This window comes from Hibiscus syriacus, unplaced genomic scaffold (assembly GCF_006381635.1).
Source record: "Hibiscus syriacus cultivar Baekdansim isolate YM2019G1 unplaced genomic scaffold, ASM638163v2 tig00110109_pilon, whole genome shotgun sequence".
NCBI classification, from domain to species: domain Eukaryota; kingdom Viridiplantae; phylum Streptophyta; class Magnoliopsida; order Malvales; family Malvaceae; genus Hibiscus; species Hibiscus syriacus.
Window position 1 is genome coordinate 520050 of NW_024062593.1, and position 16349 is coordinate 536398.

The 16349-nt window shown below is 34.1% G+C and overlaps 3 protein-coding genes and 1 long non-coding RNA gene across 4 annotated transcripts; 2 read left to right on the forward strand and 2 right to left on the reverse strand.

The window, feature by feature from the left end:
• The first annotated feature begins 1689 nt into the window (after positions 1 to 1689).
• Positions 1690 to 5391, forward strand: LOC120214903 (bifunctional riboflavin biosynthesis protein RIBA 1, chloroplastic-like). The gene is made up of 7 exons (XM_039212703.1): positions 1690 to 1790; positions 2617 to 2971; positions 3077 to 3298; positions 3614 to 3936; positions 4107 to 4236; positions 4471 to 4767; positions 4873 to 5391. The coding sequence occupies exons 1-7, from the start codon at positions 1738 to 1740 to the stop codon at positions 5137 to 5139; spliced, it is 1647 nt and encodes a 548-aa protein (XP_039068634.1). The 5' UTR covers positions 1690 to 1737; the 3' UTR covers positions 5140 to 5391.
• A 1233-nt stretch (positions 5392 to 6624) lies between these two features.
• On the forward strand, positions 6625 to 7107 carry LOC120214912 (lysine-rich arabinogalactan protein 19). Its single transcript, XM_039212719.1, has one exon. It carries the CDS (start codon positions 6666 to 6668, stop codon positions 7041 to 7043), a length of 378 nt encoding a protein of 125 aa, XP_039068650.1. The 5' UTR covers positions 6625 to 6665; the 3' UTR covers positions 7044 to 7107.
• Positions 7108 to 8061: 954 nt separating this feature from the next.
• LOC120214914 lies at positions 8062 to 8509 on the reverse strand. Its single transcript, XR_005524909.1, has 3 exons — positions 8432 to 8509; positions 8230 to 8312; positions 8062 to 8137 (listed from the first exon to the last, which is right to left on the reverse strand). It is a non-coding gene; the product is annotated as an uncharacterized LOC120214914 (long non-coding RNA).
• Positions 8510 to 9565: 1056 nt separating this feature from the next.
• LOC120214904 (acetyl-CoA-benzylalcohol acetyltransferase-like) lies at positions 9566 to 10983 on the reverse strand. Its single transcript, XM_039212704.1, is given in 3 exon segments — positions 9566 to 9829; positions 9831 to 10450; positions 10453 to 10983. Coding segments are annotated over 3 exon segments (1329 nt in total). The 5' UTR covers positions 10961 to 10983; the 3' UTR covers positions 9566 to 9628.
• Between the last annotated feature and the right edge of the window lie 5366 nt (positions 10984 to 16349).

Sequence of the window (16349 nt, forward strand, 5' to 3'; positions counted from 1 at the left end):
GAATTTAGAAATGGATAAAGCAACTTTTTAGTCTTTAAACTTTGAATTTTATCCTCAATTTAATCCTTAAATTTTTGTTTGATTCACATTAATCCTTGAATTTATTAAATTTCCTATGCTTTTAACTATATGGTGATTTGAAATTGTGATAGGCGACATACTATCAAGATCTTACATCATTAAAATCAGGGATGAACTCAAAGGGGCAGTCACGTACCCTAAAAATTCTAAATTATTATATATTATATATTATAGATTTTTTTTTTTTTCTATTGATAATCTAGTTTTACCTATTAAAATTTTAGAAGTTTATCTCCTTAACATAAAATATTGCGTCTATATTTAATAAAATGTCATATATATATATATATATATATATATATATATATATATATATATATATATATATATATATATATAATATATATATATAAGTCCAAGTTCATCCAAACCAAAAAGTTTAGGGGCCAAATTAAAAATATATACAAAATTTAAGGAGTAAAACTTACTTTATACCCTTTAAAAGATGAAAACAATGGCACAGGCAGCTTCGGAGTAGGTCAAAACAAGATTATGAGAGCCGCCTTGAATTCAATATTTCCATACTTTTATAATATTTAATTAATTCAATTGTTTAATGGGTTGGCGTGCGGGCTGGTCATTGCGGTCAATAATACTTTTTTTTTAATATTTTTTGATTTATTATTTTTTAATCATCAATATATCGATGAATTAATTTAGATTGAATATTATAGAGATCTATCTTGGATAGAGATGGACAGGAGATAATCGTGGCCTGAAAATTTTAAATTCTCATTTAACTTAAGTATTTTCTTTATATTTTTTATTAATAGTATGTTTTCGAACTCGATAAAATTTTATAAGTTTATCCTCTATTATAAAATTATGTGTTAATCTATTATTATGGCATTAATCTTCTCAACCCAATTCACAACATTCACAACATTAAATTTTAAATAATTGATCGTGTTTACGACATCTAATGTCTCGTCTCATAATAAATTAAAAATATCGTCCTCATAATAGACATTTGTAATATCTAATTTAGATTAGTCAAATTAATTTAATTTCAACCTTTCTATACTCGTTTCTTCATTTCTATTCAAAATTTTAACTTATTTGACTATTTAAACTATTTTTCATTATCATTTTATTATTTAAACTATTTTTAATTCTTGATTTATTCTAAAAATTATATTAAATTGAATTCAAAATTTAATATTTTAATTTAAAGTTAATTGTTTAATTACGTAGAAATAAAATATAAATTTAAATATTAATAAAATTCATTTATCATAGTTTAAAATATCATGATAGAAAAATAAAATCTTAAAATTTTTAATATCGTGATAATTTAGGTATTTGATTACATTTTTATAACTTTTACAATTTAATTTTAAAAATATTATTTTTAGAACAGTAAAGATAAATTAATATGTGTAATGCATTTTTTATTTATCTATATTATTTTAAGATTTTAATTAAATTGGTGTCGTGGATAATTTAAAAAAAACTGTCAACCTGCTAGCTCACCTGCGGGTAACTGATAAACAACTTCCATTCGCCGCCGCTTCTTCGTGAATTCCTTGCCTTCTTCCATTTCGCTTCCTTCCCATCGGATCTTATAAATATAGACATAAAAATGGAGCAAAAAAGAACAAAAAATTTTAGAATCGCAATATTCCATTAAAATTTTAGCGTCTTTCTCGGCTGCTAATGGCTTCTTTCAACGTTTCTTCTCCTTCAACTGCAGCTCTCTCTCGTCTTCAGTAAGCTATCTTCCTCTCATTCTTTATTTCTTTGAATCTAAATTTTTTACCCCTTTGTTTTCATGTATTAATCCTTTCATTTAACTGAGATTTCTCATGTGTTTTTTCTTTGGCATTTCTTTTGCTCCATCATCGTTTCTTTCTATTGTTCGGTTTTCTAATCAATTTTCAAGTTTTTATGGTTAATTGTTCCGGTTTCGATCTTATACAGACACTGTGTTTATCTTGATTTGGGGAATTTGACTTTTATTTTAAACAACCCAAGGTTTCCGACAGTCGGTGATAGGGAAATTTGGAGAAACACCCAAAATTTAACTGTTAGGTTAATAGAGCCTAGTTCCATTTGAATTTATTAGCAAATACCATACTTTATAATGTAAGATCGTAGTTCTATATTTACAATTAGGAATGTGTTAGTCTAATGTGGAATCTAGATCTTATACCTTAGAATTAGGTATATACTAGTGCACCATGTTGTGCTTTGCCTGTTTCGGTGTTTATGCGAGTTGGTTCTGTGCTAAAGCTTAATATAGCAGTGGATAAATACATTACCACACAACGCTTGTTTGTTTCTGTTGCAATTTTGCATTTGATTAATTTGGTAAGCAATTTTCAGATCATTACAATTATATCTACATACTATTTCTATGGTATCTTTTTTGGATGCGTTTAGAGGGTTCTAAGTCAACTCGATTTCTTCCTAAAGTTATCAGAGTTTGTTCTAAGAAAAGATACTTAATGCCCTTTCAATGTTGTATTACAATCTTTACTATTTTCAGCACAATTGGATTGTATGAAATTCTTAGTGACCTTTATTTCTATACAGGGGATCCAAAAGTTCCAAATTCCTTAATGGATTACCCAGCACAAATCTATTCTTTAATGGATCATCCTTTGTTATTAAAAGTGGCGTCAAAACTAGAGCTGCACTTGTATCTGGAGAAGGCAACGTTCTGTCTTATTCCAATGGCACGGATGCTTCAACAAATGGCAGTCTCTTCCGTGATAAATCAGTAGGGATCAAAGCTCAAGAAGATGCAATGGCATTTGGAACTCTTGCAGCAGATACTGCTCCCATAAGTAATGGTTTTCCCATTGATAATGATGGTTTTGATTTGGATCGTCCCACTGAAGGTTTTGCTTCCATCCCTGAGGCAATTGAGGACATTCGCCAGGGCAAGGTCTGTTTTTCATTGGCTTCTTATTCCCTGTGCTGGTATTAGTGCTTATATTTTACTTTTCTGCATATTAGCCATTTTCTTTACTAATCTGAATACATGTTGCAGATGGTATTGGTTGTAGATGATGAGGACCGAGAAAATGAGGGAGATCTTATAATGGCCGCCGAGTTGGCAACACCCGAGGCTATGGCCTTTATTGTGAAGCATGGAACTGGGATAGTTTGTGTGAGCATGCTAGAGGAAGATCTGGAGAGACTGCAACTTCCTTTGATGGTGAACCAAAGAGAAAATGAAGAGAAACTCCGCACTGCATTCACAATTACAGTGGTATGTTAATTTGTCTCACATCCATATCTGATACATGGGTAATTTCTTGTTCTTTAGGAAATATAATTTATATGGAAAAATGTTCGTATTGATGATTCTAACTTGGAGTTGGGGATATGGTGAACTTCTTGCCTATTAACGTGTGATAATCTTAAAAAACAATTTTTTAAATATCTTCTATGATAATTTAAACAAAGTATGTTAACGGTTAGTTGGTCTTTGTCTTTTAGTTCCAAAAAGATGACTTGTATACTATCGAGTTGAACAATTCCAATGGTTCTCAACTTATCTGCTGCATGAAAACCAATTTTGCAGGATGCAAAACATGGTACTACAACTGGTGTATCAGCTCAAGATAGAGCAACAACAGTATTGGCCCTTGCTTCTAGAGATTCCAAACCTGAGGATTTCAATCGCCCGGGTCACATTTTCCCACTGAAGTACAGGGAAGGAGGTGTCCTGAAAAGAGCTGGGCATACTGAAGCTTCTGTTGATCTTGCAGTGCTAGCTGGACTGGACCCTGTTGCCGTTCTCTGCGAGGTTGTAGATGATGATGGGTCCATGGCTAGATTACCAAAGCTTCGTCAATTTGCTGAGAGGGAAAACTTGAAAATCGTATCCATTGCTGATTTAATCAGGTAAATAAATTTCACATCCAGTGCTTTGCTTTCTACTTAATCTTTCAAACATCCTACAGTTAACTTGCACAGTTGAATTCTTGCCAAAGCAATATTATCAATTGTAATTTGAGTTCTTTTAAGAACAATAAAGGAAATAACTACTTCTAATGCTCTGCTTTGATTGACAGGTATAGGAGAAAGAGGGATAAATTAACTGATCTTGCTGGTGTGGCACGGATACCAACTATGTGGGGGCCATTCACGGCCTATTGTTACAAGTCAATATTGGATGGGATTGAGCATATAGCCATGGTTAAGGTGAGGATATAGTAAAGGAATTCTTATATTATCGGTATGAATCCTATATGATTACTTTTAATGTGCTTAATCAAGTCAGAAATGTTTTAATCTGTTTTCGTCTCACTTTCTGTTCTATTTCCATAAGTTTCACCATTCACCAGTCTATATATTCCTTTCGACGTTTGGTTTTCTTAGACCAAAAGCCTTTCATTAGGAAGAATATGGCATGATTCCTTTTTATGGTGTAAACAGGGTGAGATTGGAGATGGGCAAGATATTCTTGTGAGGGTTCACTCGGAATGCCTCACGGGAGACATATTTGGATCCGCTAGATGTGACTGTGGGAATCAGCTTGGCCTTGCAATGAAAAAGATTGAGGCTGCTGGAAGGGGTGTTTTGGTATACCTTCGAGGGCATGAAGGCAGGGGAATCGGTTTAGGCCACAAGCTCCGTGCATATGATCTGCAGGACGCTGGTCGTGATACAGTAGAAGCAAACGAGGAGCTTGGGTTGCCTGTTGATTCTAGAGAATATGGCATTGGCGCTCAGGTATATGTCTGGCGTAATTAAGTCGCTTTGTTACGATGGATATTACTTAATTCTTCCCTCTCGGTGAAGTTTGTGAAACCTAAAAACCGGTTTCCTCTTTGGCAGATACTTAGGGATCTCGGCGTGCGAACAATGAAACTGATGACCAATAATCCAGCCAAGTACAGTGGACTCAAGGGTTACGGATTAGCCATCGGCAGCAGGGTTCCACTGGTGACCCCTATTACAAAGGAGAATAAGAGATACTTGGAGACGAAACGAGCCAAAATGGGTCACGTATATGGCTTAGACTTTAACGGCAGTTTGAACAGTCTCATTATCAGCGGCAATGGTAATACGGTTACTCCAGTGGATGCTGCATCTGAATCTTAGGCTCCGCCGCCTCCGCCTTCCTTTTAGACACAGGTAACTCAACGACATGAAGCGCCTTAACTACAAATCGACATAATAATTGGAAGAAACATAATCTCTGAAACTATTATGCTCTTTCCTATAGAGAAGGAAGAGCCATTGCCATTCATTATTTTTTCTATAACATGAAAAACTAGGACAAAACAAAGTTCATTTCATGAACCTGGAATTGTTTGACCTTCTAAATCATGTCTCTCATTTGTTATTGTTCTAGTTCGATTTTATATAAAGAAACATTTTATTACGCGTAGCATGTTCTGATTAATTCTTGTCACTTTTTTAAAGTATAATAGGAACATGAGAAGAACTGGAAATAAAAAAAAAGTATAAAAACGAGTAAGGTTATGATCTAAATTTTAGTGTTGTGAACAGGGTAAATTGAATTTAGGGCTGGTAATGATTAGGTTGGATCAAGTTTTCTATCAATATAATCCAATCCGAGAAGCATATAGCTTTCACCTAAATTGATATGGCATGAGTTTAGAAAATTTTTATTTCATACAAAACTTAATTTGGATTTTGAAATAAAATTCACGTCTGACCTAATTCGATATAAATATAGAAAAAATATTTTTATTTCGTAAAATATAATCTAATTAAAAAATATAAAGAGATGATATTATAACAATTGTTTTTAAATGAGTTAGGATCTATTTATATTTAGTGTAAAACTACTTGTTTGGATCGTTAGAGAAGGGAAAATCAAAAATCAAAGGTTAAGATTAACTCATTGTTTTTTTCCTGATGAATATCTTCACATTTCGTACTGTTGATCTCAGTCTTTGATTTTCTTTCATCCAACGATCCTAAAAAACATATAAAATTAAAAAAATATTATATAATTAGATCGTGACCCTTTTTAAAACTAATTTTACTAGGTTTAATTGAATCAATATTCATCATATATGAGTTAGATTGATATTCCTAATTGGATTAGAATAGCTCTATAAATGAGATCTTATAATCTTGGATCAAGATTATATATAATTCGGATACGGTTAAACAAAAAAGGAACCTAAAAAAGGTATAAATAATTGATTCATCAGAAATGACTCATCAAATATAAATTCAAAAAAAAGGAAAATTCAAGTTCCAGGTAAGTGGTCCCACACGTAGTCCGTAAATCACTCAAATTGACAACTAATCCTAAGCCGTTAAATCTTTCATGTTCCTGACCGTTGCAAATTATTTAGTAAACGGTTCAGATATCATCTCAATTATCCACATAAACGGCCAGGATGCAAAGGAAGACCACGCTTTATAGTTGTTACAAAAAGCGCAAATTCAAAGTAAAAGGAGAGTCAAGTACCAATCAGCAAAAGCTGAAGCAAATGTCGTACGTCGGATTTTATAGAGATGCGTGCAACAATCAAACCAACGGCCATTAACAATTCTCATCTCTATATAAGCCCATCCTTCTCTTCCTCGTACATGAACAAACGCCGTTTCAATTGTTAAATCCCTTTTCGCATATTTTTATAACGGCAATGGCTCTTTCTCATTTTCTCTCTTCAATCACAGTCGTATTGCTTTTTTGCTCCGTTACAGCGCAATCTCCGACGCAATCACCCGCGTCCTCGCCGAAGAAATCTCCGCCGTCCACTCCGACGCCACTCTCTTCACCACCAAAAACATCCGTGCCGTCTCCACCGAAGACTCCGGCTGCAATGACACCGTCTCCAGCAGCTATTGAGTCACCTCCATCAACTCCTCTCTCTCCGGAAGCCAGTCCTTCCTCGATTTCCGAACCTCCTGTCGGAGCTCCGGGGCCTGCAGAGAACGGTGCCGTTTTGAACTTGAATAGTAGGTTTGGTGCTGCTGGATCTGTCGTGGTTGGACTGTTGATGGCCATTATGGCACTGTAGAGATTTAGATATCCTCTTCCCGTCAATGAAGAATATATAAGTATAATAAATTTTAATATATGTACTTTCTCTCTTCTTTTTTAGATTTGATTCTTCATATAATGTTAAATATATGAATTATGATTTTTTTCTTTTTTTTTCGGAATTATTAGTTTTGAATTTAAAATCTCATAGACACAATCGTTCGAATTTAAAATCTCTAAGAAGAATAACATTATCTTATACTAAGGTCACATGATAAGTTCAGCTAGGATCGTCACTTTTTAAGGTCATTAGTGTATTGATATACTAGACCGGAAGTATAATTTAAGTACCAAAAACAAATTACAAACAAAATTAGGTACCAAAATAAGAAAACAATAATAATTCAAGGACTATATCATGAATAAATATTAAGTCTGATTAAACTTTTTATTCTTATTGCCAACTAACGAATTGAATAAAGGTAAAAATATTGTAGTAAATAAAGATAAATTTAATAACTTTGTACTAATATTTACACGATACAAAGAAAAGCAATGTACTCAAGAATCTTCACCAATTGGTTAAACCAATGCCTCCAAGCCATCTAGGTCATGCTTTATTTCCCCAACCTATGCATTTTACCCACAAAGACCAATAATTTCATAAATAAAAAACATTTAGGTAAAATTGTCTAACTTTAAAATTAATAGGGACTTAAAGTATTTAAACTAAAAGAACTGGAGATGAAGCTTAATTTATCTAATCCCAAAATTTATAGGGGCTTAAGAAATATTTTTTAAAAATGGGGGTCAAGAATTAATTTTACTAGTTTCAAAACAAATAAGGACCTAATATGTAATTAAATCAGAAGATTTTGGGGGGCGACTTATTTGAATTAACTTCAAGACCTACAGAGACCTAATAAGCAGATAACCCAGAAAAATTGATTACCTGGTGAATGAATTGTGTTGTGAAATGAGCTTCTTGGGCAGCTATTTCGGAAACATGTTCCGCCACCATGGCTGCCTTTTTCAGCTTGCTATCATCGGGAAACTTTTTCGCCACCGTGGCTACCTTTTCCACCACTTCCGCCACATTCTCCGCGACCTCCACCACCATCTCTGCTTCTCCTGCAAATAGATAATCACTGTATTATATGTTTTTTCAAAGGTCTTTCTGTAACGAGAAACGATTGTTAGTGAGTTTTTGACAAAATGAATACCTTCAATCCTCTCCAAATTTGCCAATTTTGCCTTCCAGAATGGCAAGAAGAAACCCAACACAGACCCCAAAAGGCATCTTGCCCTACCATGCATGGGAAATGGAGATTATAAGGACAAACTAATGAAACAATGCCAAAAAAGCATAATGAAGGGACCAAAACCATAATTGACCAAAAACTAAAAACTGAACGAATTTTATACCAGAGGGAGAAGTTGAATTTGGGAGGACATTCTGAACCAGCACCCCGTGGGCTATGATCTTTCCCCATCTCTCCCATTTCAGAACTACAGTTAAACACAATGAATTTCTCTTAAAAAACTGGTAAATATCAGTGCTAAAATCAAATTTTCAAGATGATTATCATAAGACAAACATTTCAGTATCCAGTTTTCTCCCCATCCCTATGCTGTTGCTGATGAATCGCAGGCCTCGGTTGCTCACAGGTAAACCGTACGTGTAGCAGCTTGCTCGCAGAGTTCTTCTCCGATGTGGTGGATTTATAAGGATGAAGCGGCCCATTCAAGCCGATTTTGCGGCTTGTATAGGAACCATACCGAATTCTTGTGAACATCTTCATCGCCGGTTTCTTTTCACACAAATCTGTGTTGAAATCAATGGCTATATTAACTAATTTCAGAATTAGTGTTAATCGTATGTTTACGTATTTCATTGTGGTTTTATTCCTATCTCATAACAATATCTTATCATCTTATTTTTCAACATTTTAATTTATCAATTATCGTTAGATGACTAAAGATCAATGCTTATTACTGACGTGACAAGTCTTATGTGTCCAAAAGATTGATGTGATATTTTTTATATAATCACTTTAGACATATGACATGCAACATGTATAATGATATCATTTCAGACACGTATATGTGTCATGTCGTTATTTTGAACACGTGACACATGATACGTCGTCATTTTGAATAAATGACATGTATCATGTTGGATACATAACATGTATCATGTTATTCTTTTGGACACAGGATTTAACCGTTAGTCAACTAACAAATTTTATCCGACCACGAAACGATAAAGATTGAAATACTTTCAAAAGCAAATGTATGCTAATGCTCCAATTCCTCCAAGATAGTTGGCATGACCCGATGGATACTAAATAATGCTCGACGAGCTTTTCAGGGAATCTCTCAATCGATTAGTTGTGTCGTTTTGTGGCTGTCCCATGGAAAAAGTTTGTAATAAAAAAAATTGTGACTATTCAATCCAACGTTAAATTAAATTTTAATATTTTTAAATATAATTAAATGAAACGTCACATGTAAACAATCATGTAATATTGTTTGTATAATAGTTTTTTCAACATCAGTGTATAAAATAATTGTAACAGTACTAGTACCTCTAGTGGCCTTAAGTTCTTTTAATTTGATTTCTCAATTCCCTCGAGTGAAGTACTCAGAAGGCTTGCAACTATAAGCCAAAATGTCAGCATCTTGCTCGAACCGAGCCATGTTCTCCGGTTCCAACGTGACCCATGCTTCAATCGCACCATCATCCAACCCACTATCCAACAACAATACCATCTCCATAGCCTTGTGAGCACTCGCTATCCAACCGGGCTTCCCCCAACCAAAAATCAGCTTCATAATACGGAAACCTGCAGCAACTCGTCAACAGACAAATATCCGTGTTCCCTTTAACCAGTTCTTCATGGATCACCCTCGATGAATCCTTCGCGGCCGAGAACAAAGCATCGGCGTTCTCAGCTCTCGCAAGGGATTCGGCAGCGTTTCGGATTTCGATTCCGACTAGATTCACTAAGTGTAGGAGCAGATCGGGGTTATGGTAATCGTTTGCTGTGAATCGAACAGTGACGTTCCTGAATAGGTTGCCTGCTGCATTTGTTGGTATTGGCAACCCTGTTTTCCCACGGAAATTGAAGGGGAAGATTTGTAATGAATCCCTTAATGATCCGTGTTTCGTTTTCGATAATGCGAGCCGAGCTTTCCATGCGAGGGCGATCAAGATTTGCGCCCTGGAGAGCCGTGAGCTATCGGCTACGAAAGGAGCCGCCCTTGCTTTCAGAGTAGACATGGCGGATGAGCTGAAAATGAACCTCTTTGTAATCAGAGTTTCCGAGTTATCTTCGGGGACCGGGACTTTATGCGTTACCGAAAACATCGCCGCAGGCAAAACCGATGCGGTCTCGAAGCTCAAACACTTTACCGCATCAATGCCGATTCGACAACAGGTGCCCATGCGTTCACGAAATTAAAAATAGTGAAGGCATCGGCAAACTTATGGGACAAACTCACTCCGACGGCCAAACCACCGGAGTCGAATTTGTTGACTTGAACAGCCAGTATATTAGTTGTAAAAACGAGCTCGTTCGGGTAAGGAGCCAATCGGTTCACCCATTTAGCCTCGAGTTCATCCATGATGAATTGGTTTAGCTCCACATTATAAACCCGAGCTTCTAAATACTCGACGCCTTGATCATCGCAGTCGATGGCGTTCCGGTCCTCGACGAGCCTACCGGCGAAAGGGTAAAGCTTGGTTAATACTTCCGAGAGTGAAGTTTCGAGCTTTTCTAGTGTTTGGCCATTGATGAGTGCTTCATTTTTATTAGCTGGAAAAAAGAAAATGAAGCTGCCGTGAGTGGAAGGAGCGATTTGATCGAAGCTTGATAGCTTTAATTCTCTGAGGTGAGTCGGTGTTGGGGACGATGGCTTTATTAGCTTTCGTGTTTCGATTTGAACCTCCATTTTTGAACTGTGATTTCTTTGCATTTGCAACACCAATTGTTGAAGGAGAAATGGCTCTACAGTGGTATTTATGGTGAAGAACATCAAAATCTCTCGTTTTTTAACATAATTACACCATTAATTGTTATGGTTTTTAACACTTCAGTTTTTTATCACCTTTATTTCAGAGCGTTTAAGCAAAAGCCAGTTTAAACAACATTAATTTTGTACCCAATTTGATATTTTTTCAATGTAGTCCCTAAATTTTATTTTAGTCCATATTAATCCCTCCAGCAGCTGCCAGCACTTCAAAACCAGCTGTCCCTCCACCACAGCAACGTTCCAGTAGCTTCCATTAACAACAGCTGGTTCCCCGCTCCATACAGCAGCTGCCAGCAGCCCAACTCCACCCATGGCCTCCCTTGCTCCACGTACACGTTTCAGCAGCTTCAACACCAGCAAGCTCTCCAGCTGTCCCTCCACGTTCCAGTAACTTCTGGCAGCTCCACCCGTGGCCTCCCGAGTACCGACCAATTCCTAGCATCCCCATCAACAAATCAGAAAACAACAACAGCTAATTTAGATTTTTATTTTCATAATTGTAAATAGTTATAAGAAAAAAAAACGGAGGGATCATTTACCTTGGGTGTTTACGAGGCTCGTATATGGCTTTGTGGGGTTAGATGCTAGAACAGAGGTGAAGGAGAGTTAAGTCTTTAGGCCGGTCTTAGGAGAGTTCTGCCACCTGGTGGCCGAAGTGAGCGGCAGCGCCATTAGTCGGAAATGGAGCGTTGGAACGTGTGGCTCTCGGTCGAAGCATAGGCAAGAGATGAGGGTAGAGTCTTACCTTAGAGTAGATTCTTTCGCCCACTTGTGGCGCCGATCGGGGGGAACGGTCACCGTCGCTGTGACCGGCGAGGTTCGGCCATGGGGTCTTTGTTGAGTGCCGCCGCATATGGAGAGGAAGAGAATGAGGAGAGAAAGGCGGGATGGGCGTTTAGTTTAAGTTAGTTTAATTTTAGTTTTTTTTTTTACTTTAATATATTTAGGTTAGATATTAAAGTTTTGGCTTTCTTTCCCACGCTTAACGTTTAAGTCATTATATTTAGGGTCAAATCACCCATAAGTCCCCCTATTCTAGGCGTGTTTTCATATTATGGTCACTAGGTGCATTTATTTTTATTTTGAACTCTATATTTTACTTATTTTTAATTTAATAATTAAATTATGTTTTTTATTTGAAATTAGTTACTTCTTTTTACATTTATTCATTTTCAGTCACTTCTTGTGTTCTGTTATTATTTTATTATGATTTTGATGTGATATTTGTATTTTTATGTTTTAGTCACTGTTTTATTTATAATTTGTTCTCTATTTTTATATTTTATTATGTTTTAATCCTTTAATTTTCAGCTTTATTTATTGTTATTTTGGAAAATGATCATCCAGTTCAGTTGATAGAGTGCAATGTTCTTAATAGGCCGTGAGATCGAGTCTCACGGAGGGCATTTTATAATTCGGATGTCTCTTACGAAAGCTGCTCTTAACCTGATGTTGGGGTAGCCTACTATCTTATCTTTCCTTATCCCATACATATGGGAAAAAGTGACAGCCAAAAAAAATTTATTGTTATTTTGGACTATAAATTTTATTTTTATTTTAATTAGGTCACTGTACTTATTCTTTGATTTTAGCTATGCATTTTATAATTAGTTTTAATTTGGTCATCTTATGTCTATTAATTGACTTTAATTTATTTGATTTACCTTTTAATTTAGTTTAATTCAGTCCTTTAATTAATTATTTTAATTTTTTGTCTTTTATTTTTTTTCTCTTTCATTTTTCAGTATTTTAGTCTTTTGTTTAGTGCATTTTATTCTCTGTTTATTTTATTTTAATCTATATATATATATATATATATATATATATATATATATATATATATATATATATATATGCATGTTTCACATTTTATCACATTGAAGGCCTTATTTTGCCATCTTTGTTTTTTGATCCTTATGTTGTTTATGATTTTATTTTATTAAAGCTATAAAATATGTTTATTCATGTCTACTTTAGTTACGTTTTTATTTTTTTGTCAAATCAAATTATTTTAATATTGAGTTCTTGGGAAAAATATTGTATTCTTTTCATTTCAGTTGGAAAGAGAAATATTCGTCTTAAGATATTTTATAGATTATTTTCTCTTTAATTGAAAATATTGGAATATTTTTTTGTTTCTCATTAGACTTTTTATTAAATAAAAATTCTATTAGTTGAATTTAGAATAATAAGATTATAACTTAAATTTATATTCGAATTTTTAGATTTTCACTATTAGAGATAATTTTATAATTACCAATTTTGGGTGTTGTGAGGGTGTTTATCCTTTCTCAAGTATAATCGACCCCAAATCTTTTTTTATTACTAAAAAGAATGAATTTATGGTTATACGTAGATTGATTTATCTTTTAAAATGATGTTTTTTAAAAAAAAAATCTTTTAAAATGCGGTTTTAGTTGTTCGACCAACTTAATCTAAAAAGATCAATGTCGATTTTAAAATATTTCATTGAAAACAATTTATTTACTTATTTTTTTTCAAGAAACGTCGTACCGGACGAAAATCGGTTACGAAAATAATTTAGCTATGTTCACCGTTGTTTTCCAAAAGCACTTTTGAGACTAAAAGTACTTTTGGAGCTATAAACAATATTAAATAAATTTTAAAAGTGCGTTTAAAAATAGCTTTTCAACCCAAACACAAAAATTGAAATTTTTAGCTCTTTACATTTGAAAAATGTTTTTTAAGCCAAATTACAAATTTCTTTAGTATATCATATGATGTGTTTTTTTTATAATTTATAAACTTAATTTTTTTTAGCAAGACATAATTATAATAAATTATTTATAGATTGATAAAGGAGTATATTTCTACCCTAAAATTCTCAATCTCTCTTGAGTGCTCTGCTGGCTGGTTTAGTAGGTGTTTTCTGTGGTATTAAAGGCTTCAAACAGGGATTTTCTCTCCCCCTATCTGTTTGTCTCGTCAATGAATATTTTATCCCGGTTATTTGATACCGTAGCAGAGTATGGTATATTTTCCTACCATCTAAAATGTCATCGTCTTCATCTTATAATTCTCTACTTTGCAAATGATTTGATGGTTTTCACTCGTACATCTGTTGAGTCTGTTATGGGTTTATGGAGTGTTATGAGGACTTTCTTCAGCTTCTCTAGTCTTTAGATTAATCCTTCGAAGTTTGAAATGTTCTTTACATGCATGACTACCTCGGATCTGCATGCTTTACAGAGTTTTGGGAATCAAGCTTGGCACATTACCTGTTCGTTATCTTGACATTCCCCTAATTGTCAAGAGGCTTTCAGTTGTGGAATACGCCCCTCTTCTGAATAAGATCTCCGCTAAGTTTCATGCTTGGAAAGCTAAGCAACTTTTCTATGTTGGTAGGTGGCAGCTCATTCAATATGTTCTTATAACATGCAACACTTATGGAGCAGCAGGTAGCTTACCCTCCCTGATGCCGTGATTCAGCGTGTTAACCAACTGTGTTCCAGGTTTACCTGGAAAGGGAAAGAAGAATCTATCAAAGGAGTTGAGAGTTAGTTGGACAAAGATATGTACTCCCAAAACCTGAGGGAGGTCTGGGTTTACATAATTTGAAAGTTTGGAACAAAGCATGCTCTGTCTTTGATTCGTAGGCTACTGCTGAATGAGGATTCTATTTGGATTGCATGGGTTTAGAAATATGTTTTTAGGGTGCGTTTGGTTCACGGAATGTAAGATTATCAGTGGGAATAAAAGATTACCAGGGAATAAGGATTACTAAGAATGTTGTATTTTGTGTTTGGTTGGTTTAGCAGGAATGTAAGATTATTGTATTTGGTTAAAGGAATAAAAGATTATTGAAATGTATATTTGACCAAATTGTCTTTATTATATATTTGTTTTTTTAACAAGTTGAAAAATATTTATATATTTTCTTTAAAATAAATTTAAATTCATAAAATTTATATATATTTTTTACAAAATTGAAAATATAAAAAGGTTAAATGAAAGGGTAAAATTTTGGTTTAACCCCTAAACTTCATATAAAATTTTAATTATAGACTTTTTTTATAAATTTAAAATAGTTTAAGGATAAATTTGTAATTTAACCTTCATAGAATTTTTATTATTCAATACATAATAATGATATTTTTGAAAGAAAAAAATTTTAAAGGGCATTTTAGTCCAAAACGCAAGTAATCCAACAATACCTAAGAAAAGTGAGGTAATGACATTCTCGGTAATATACCCCAAAAAATTCACTATTGGTAATGTAAGATTATCGGCTCTGTTTTGAAAACTGGACCGGCCGGTTCAACCGGGAACCGTTGCTTAGTCCGTTCAATCTAAACCGGTGAACCGCTATTAGTGAACTGGCCAGAACCGCTATAGTGACCGGCCAGAACCGCTTAACCGTTCGAACCGGACCGGTTGAAAACCGGGAAAAACCGGGATTTTTGTTTTTTTTAAAAAAAAATTAAACCAAACAATGTCGTTTGTTAAACGAGCCAAGTCGAACTCGAGTATTGCTGAGCTCGACTCGAACTTGAAAACTTTAAAAGTAAGCTCAACTCAACTCAAACTCACAAGCTAAAAATTATCAAGTTCAACTCAAACTCGAAATATAATATTGAAACTTGAACTCAAAAAGGCTTGAACTCAAAAAAAAATTATAAGATCGATTGAAGCCTAAAATTCGAGCTTAATAAGAGTGAAAGAATAGTTATAATTATAGTTATATAATTTTGTTATGATTTTTAACCCCAAATTTTTTTTTAATTATAGTTATAATTATATTTATTATTAATATGTTTTACCTTAAATATGTTGTAGTTAATTTGAATCATTTTGTTTCACTTGATTTTATGATTTTAACTTATATAGTTATGACTTGTGATATAAAAAATTATTTTTTATTAAATATTTTTGGTATTTTTATTTAATTTTTTAAATAATTATGACGTCGTCCGGTTCTTTCGACCGGTCGGACCGGTTCGACCGGTTGAACCAGTGAACCGGTAGCATGACTGGTTCGCTAACCGGTCCGGTTCTGAAAACCATGATTACCGGGAATGACATTCCCGACCAACCAAACGAAAAAATATGAATTCTATTCCCATGAGAATCTCACATTCCCCCAACCAAACACACCCTAAAGACATCTCCTTTTGGCACAGCATGTTTGTCCTCAGCATTGCAGTTGTACCTGGAAAAATTTGGCGCATCTTGTGATATATGGGGCAGAGAGGAATCTATTTCCAAATGTATCTTTTCAATTTTATTAAAGGGCCAAATTAATTTTTAAAAATATGAGGCGCTAAATACTAATTTTATAAAATTTGGG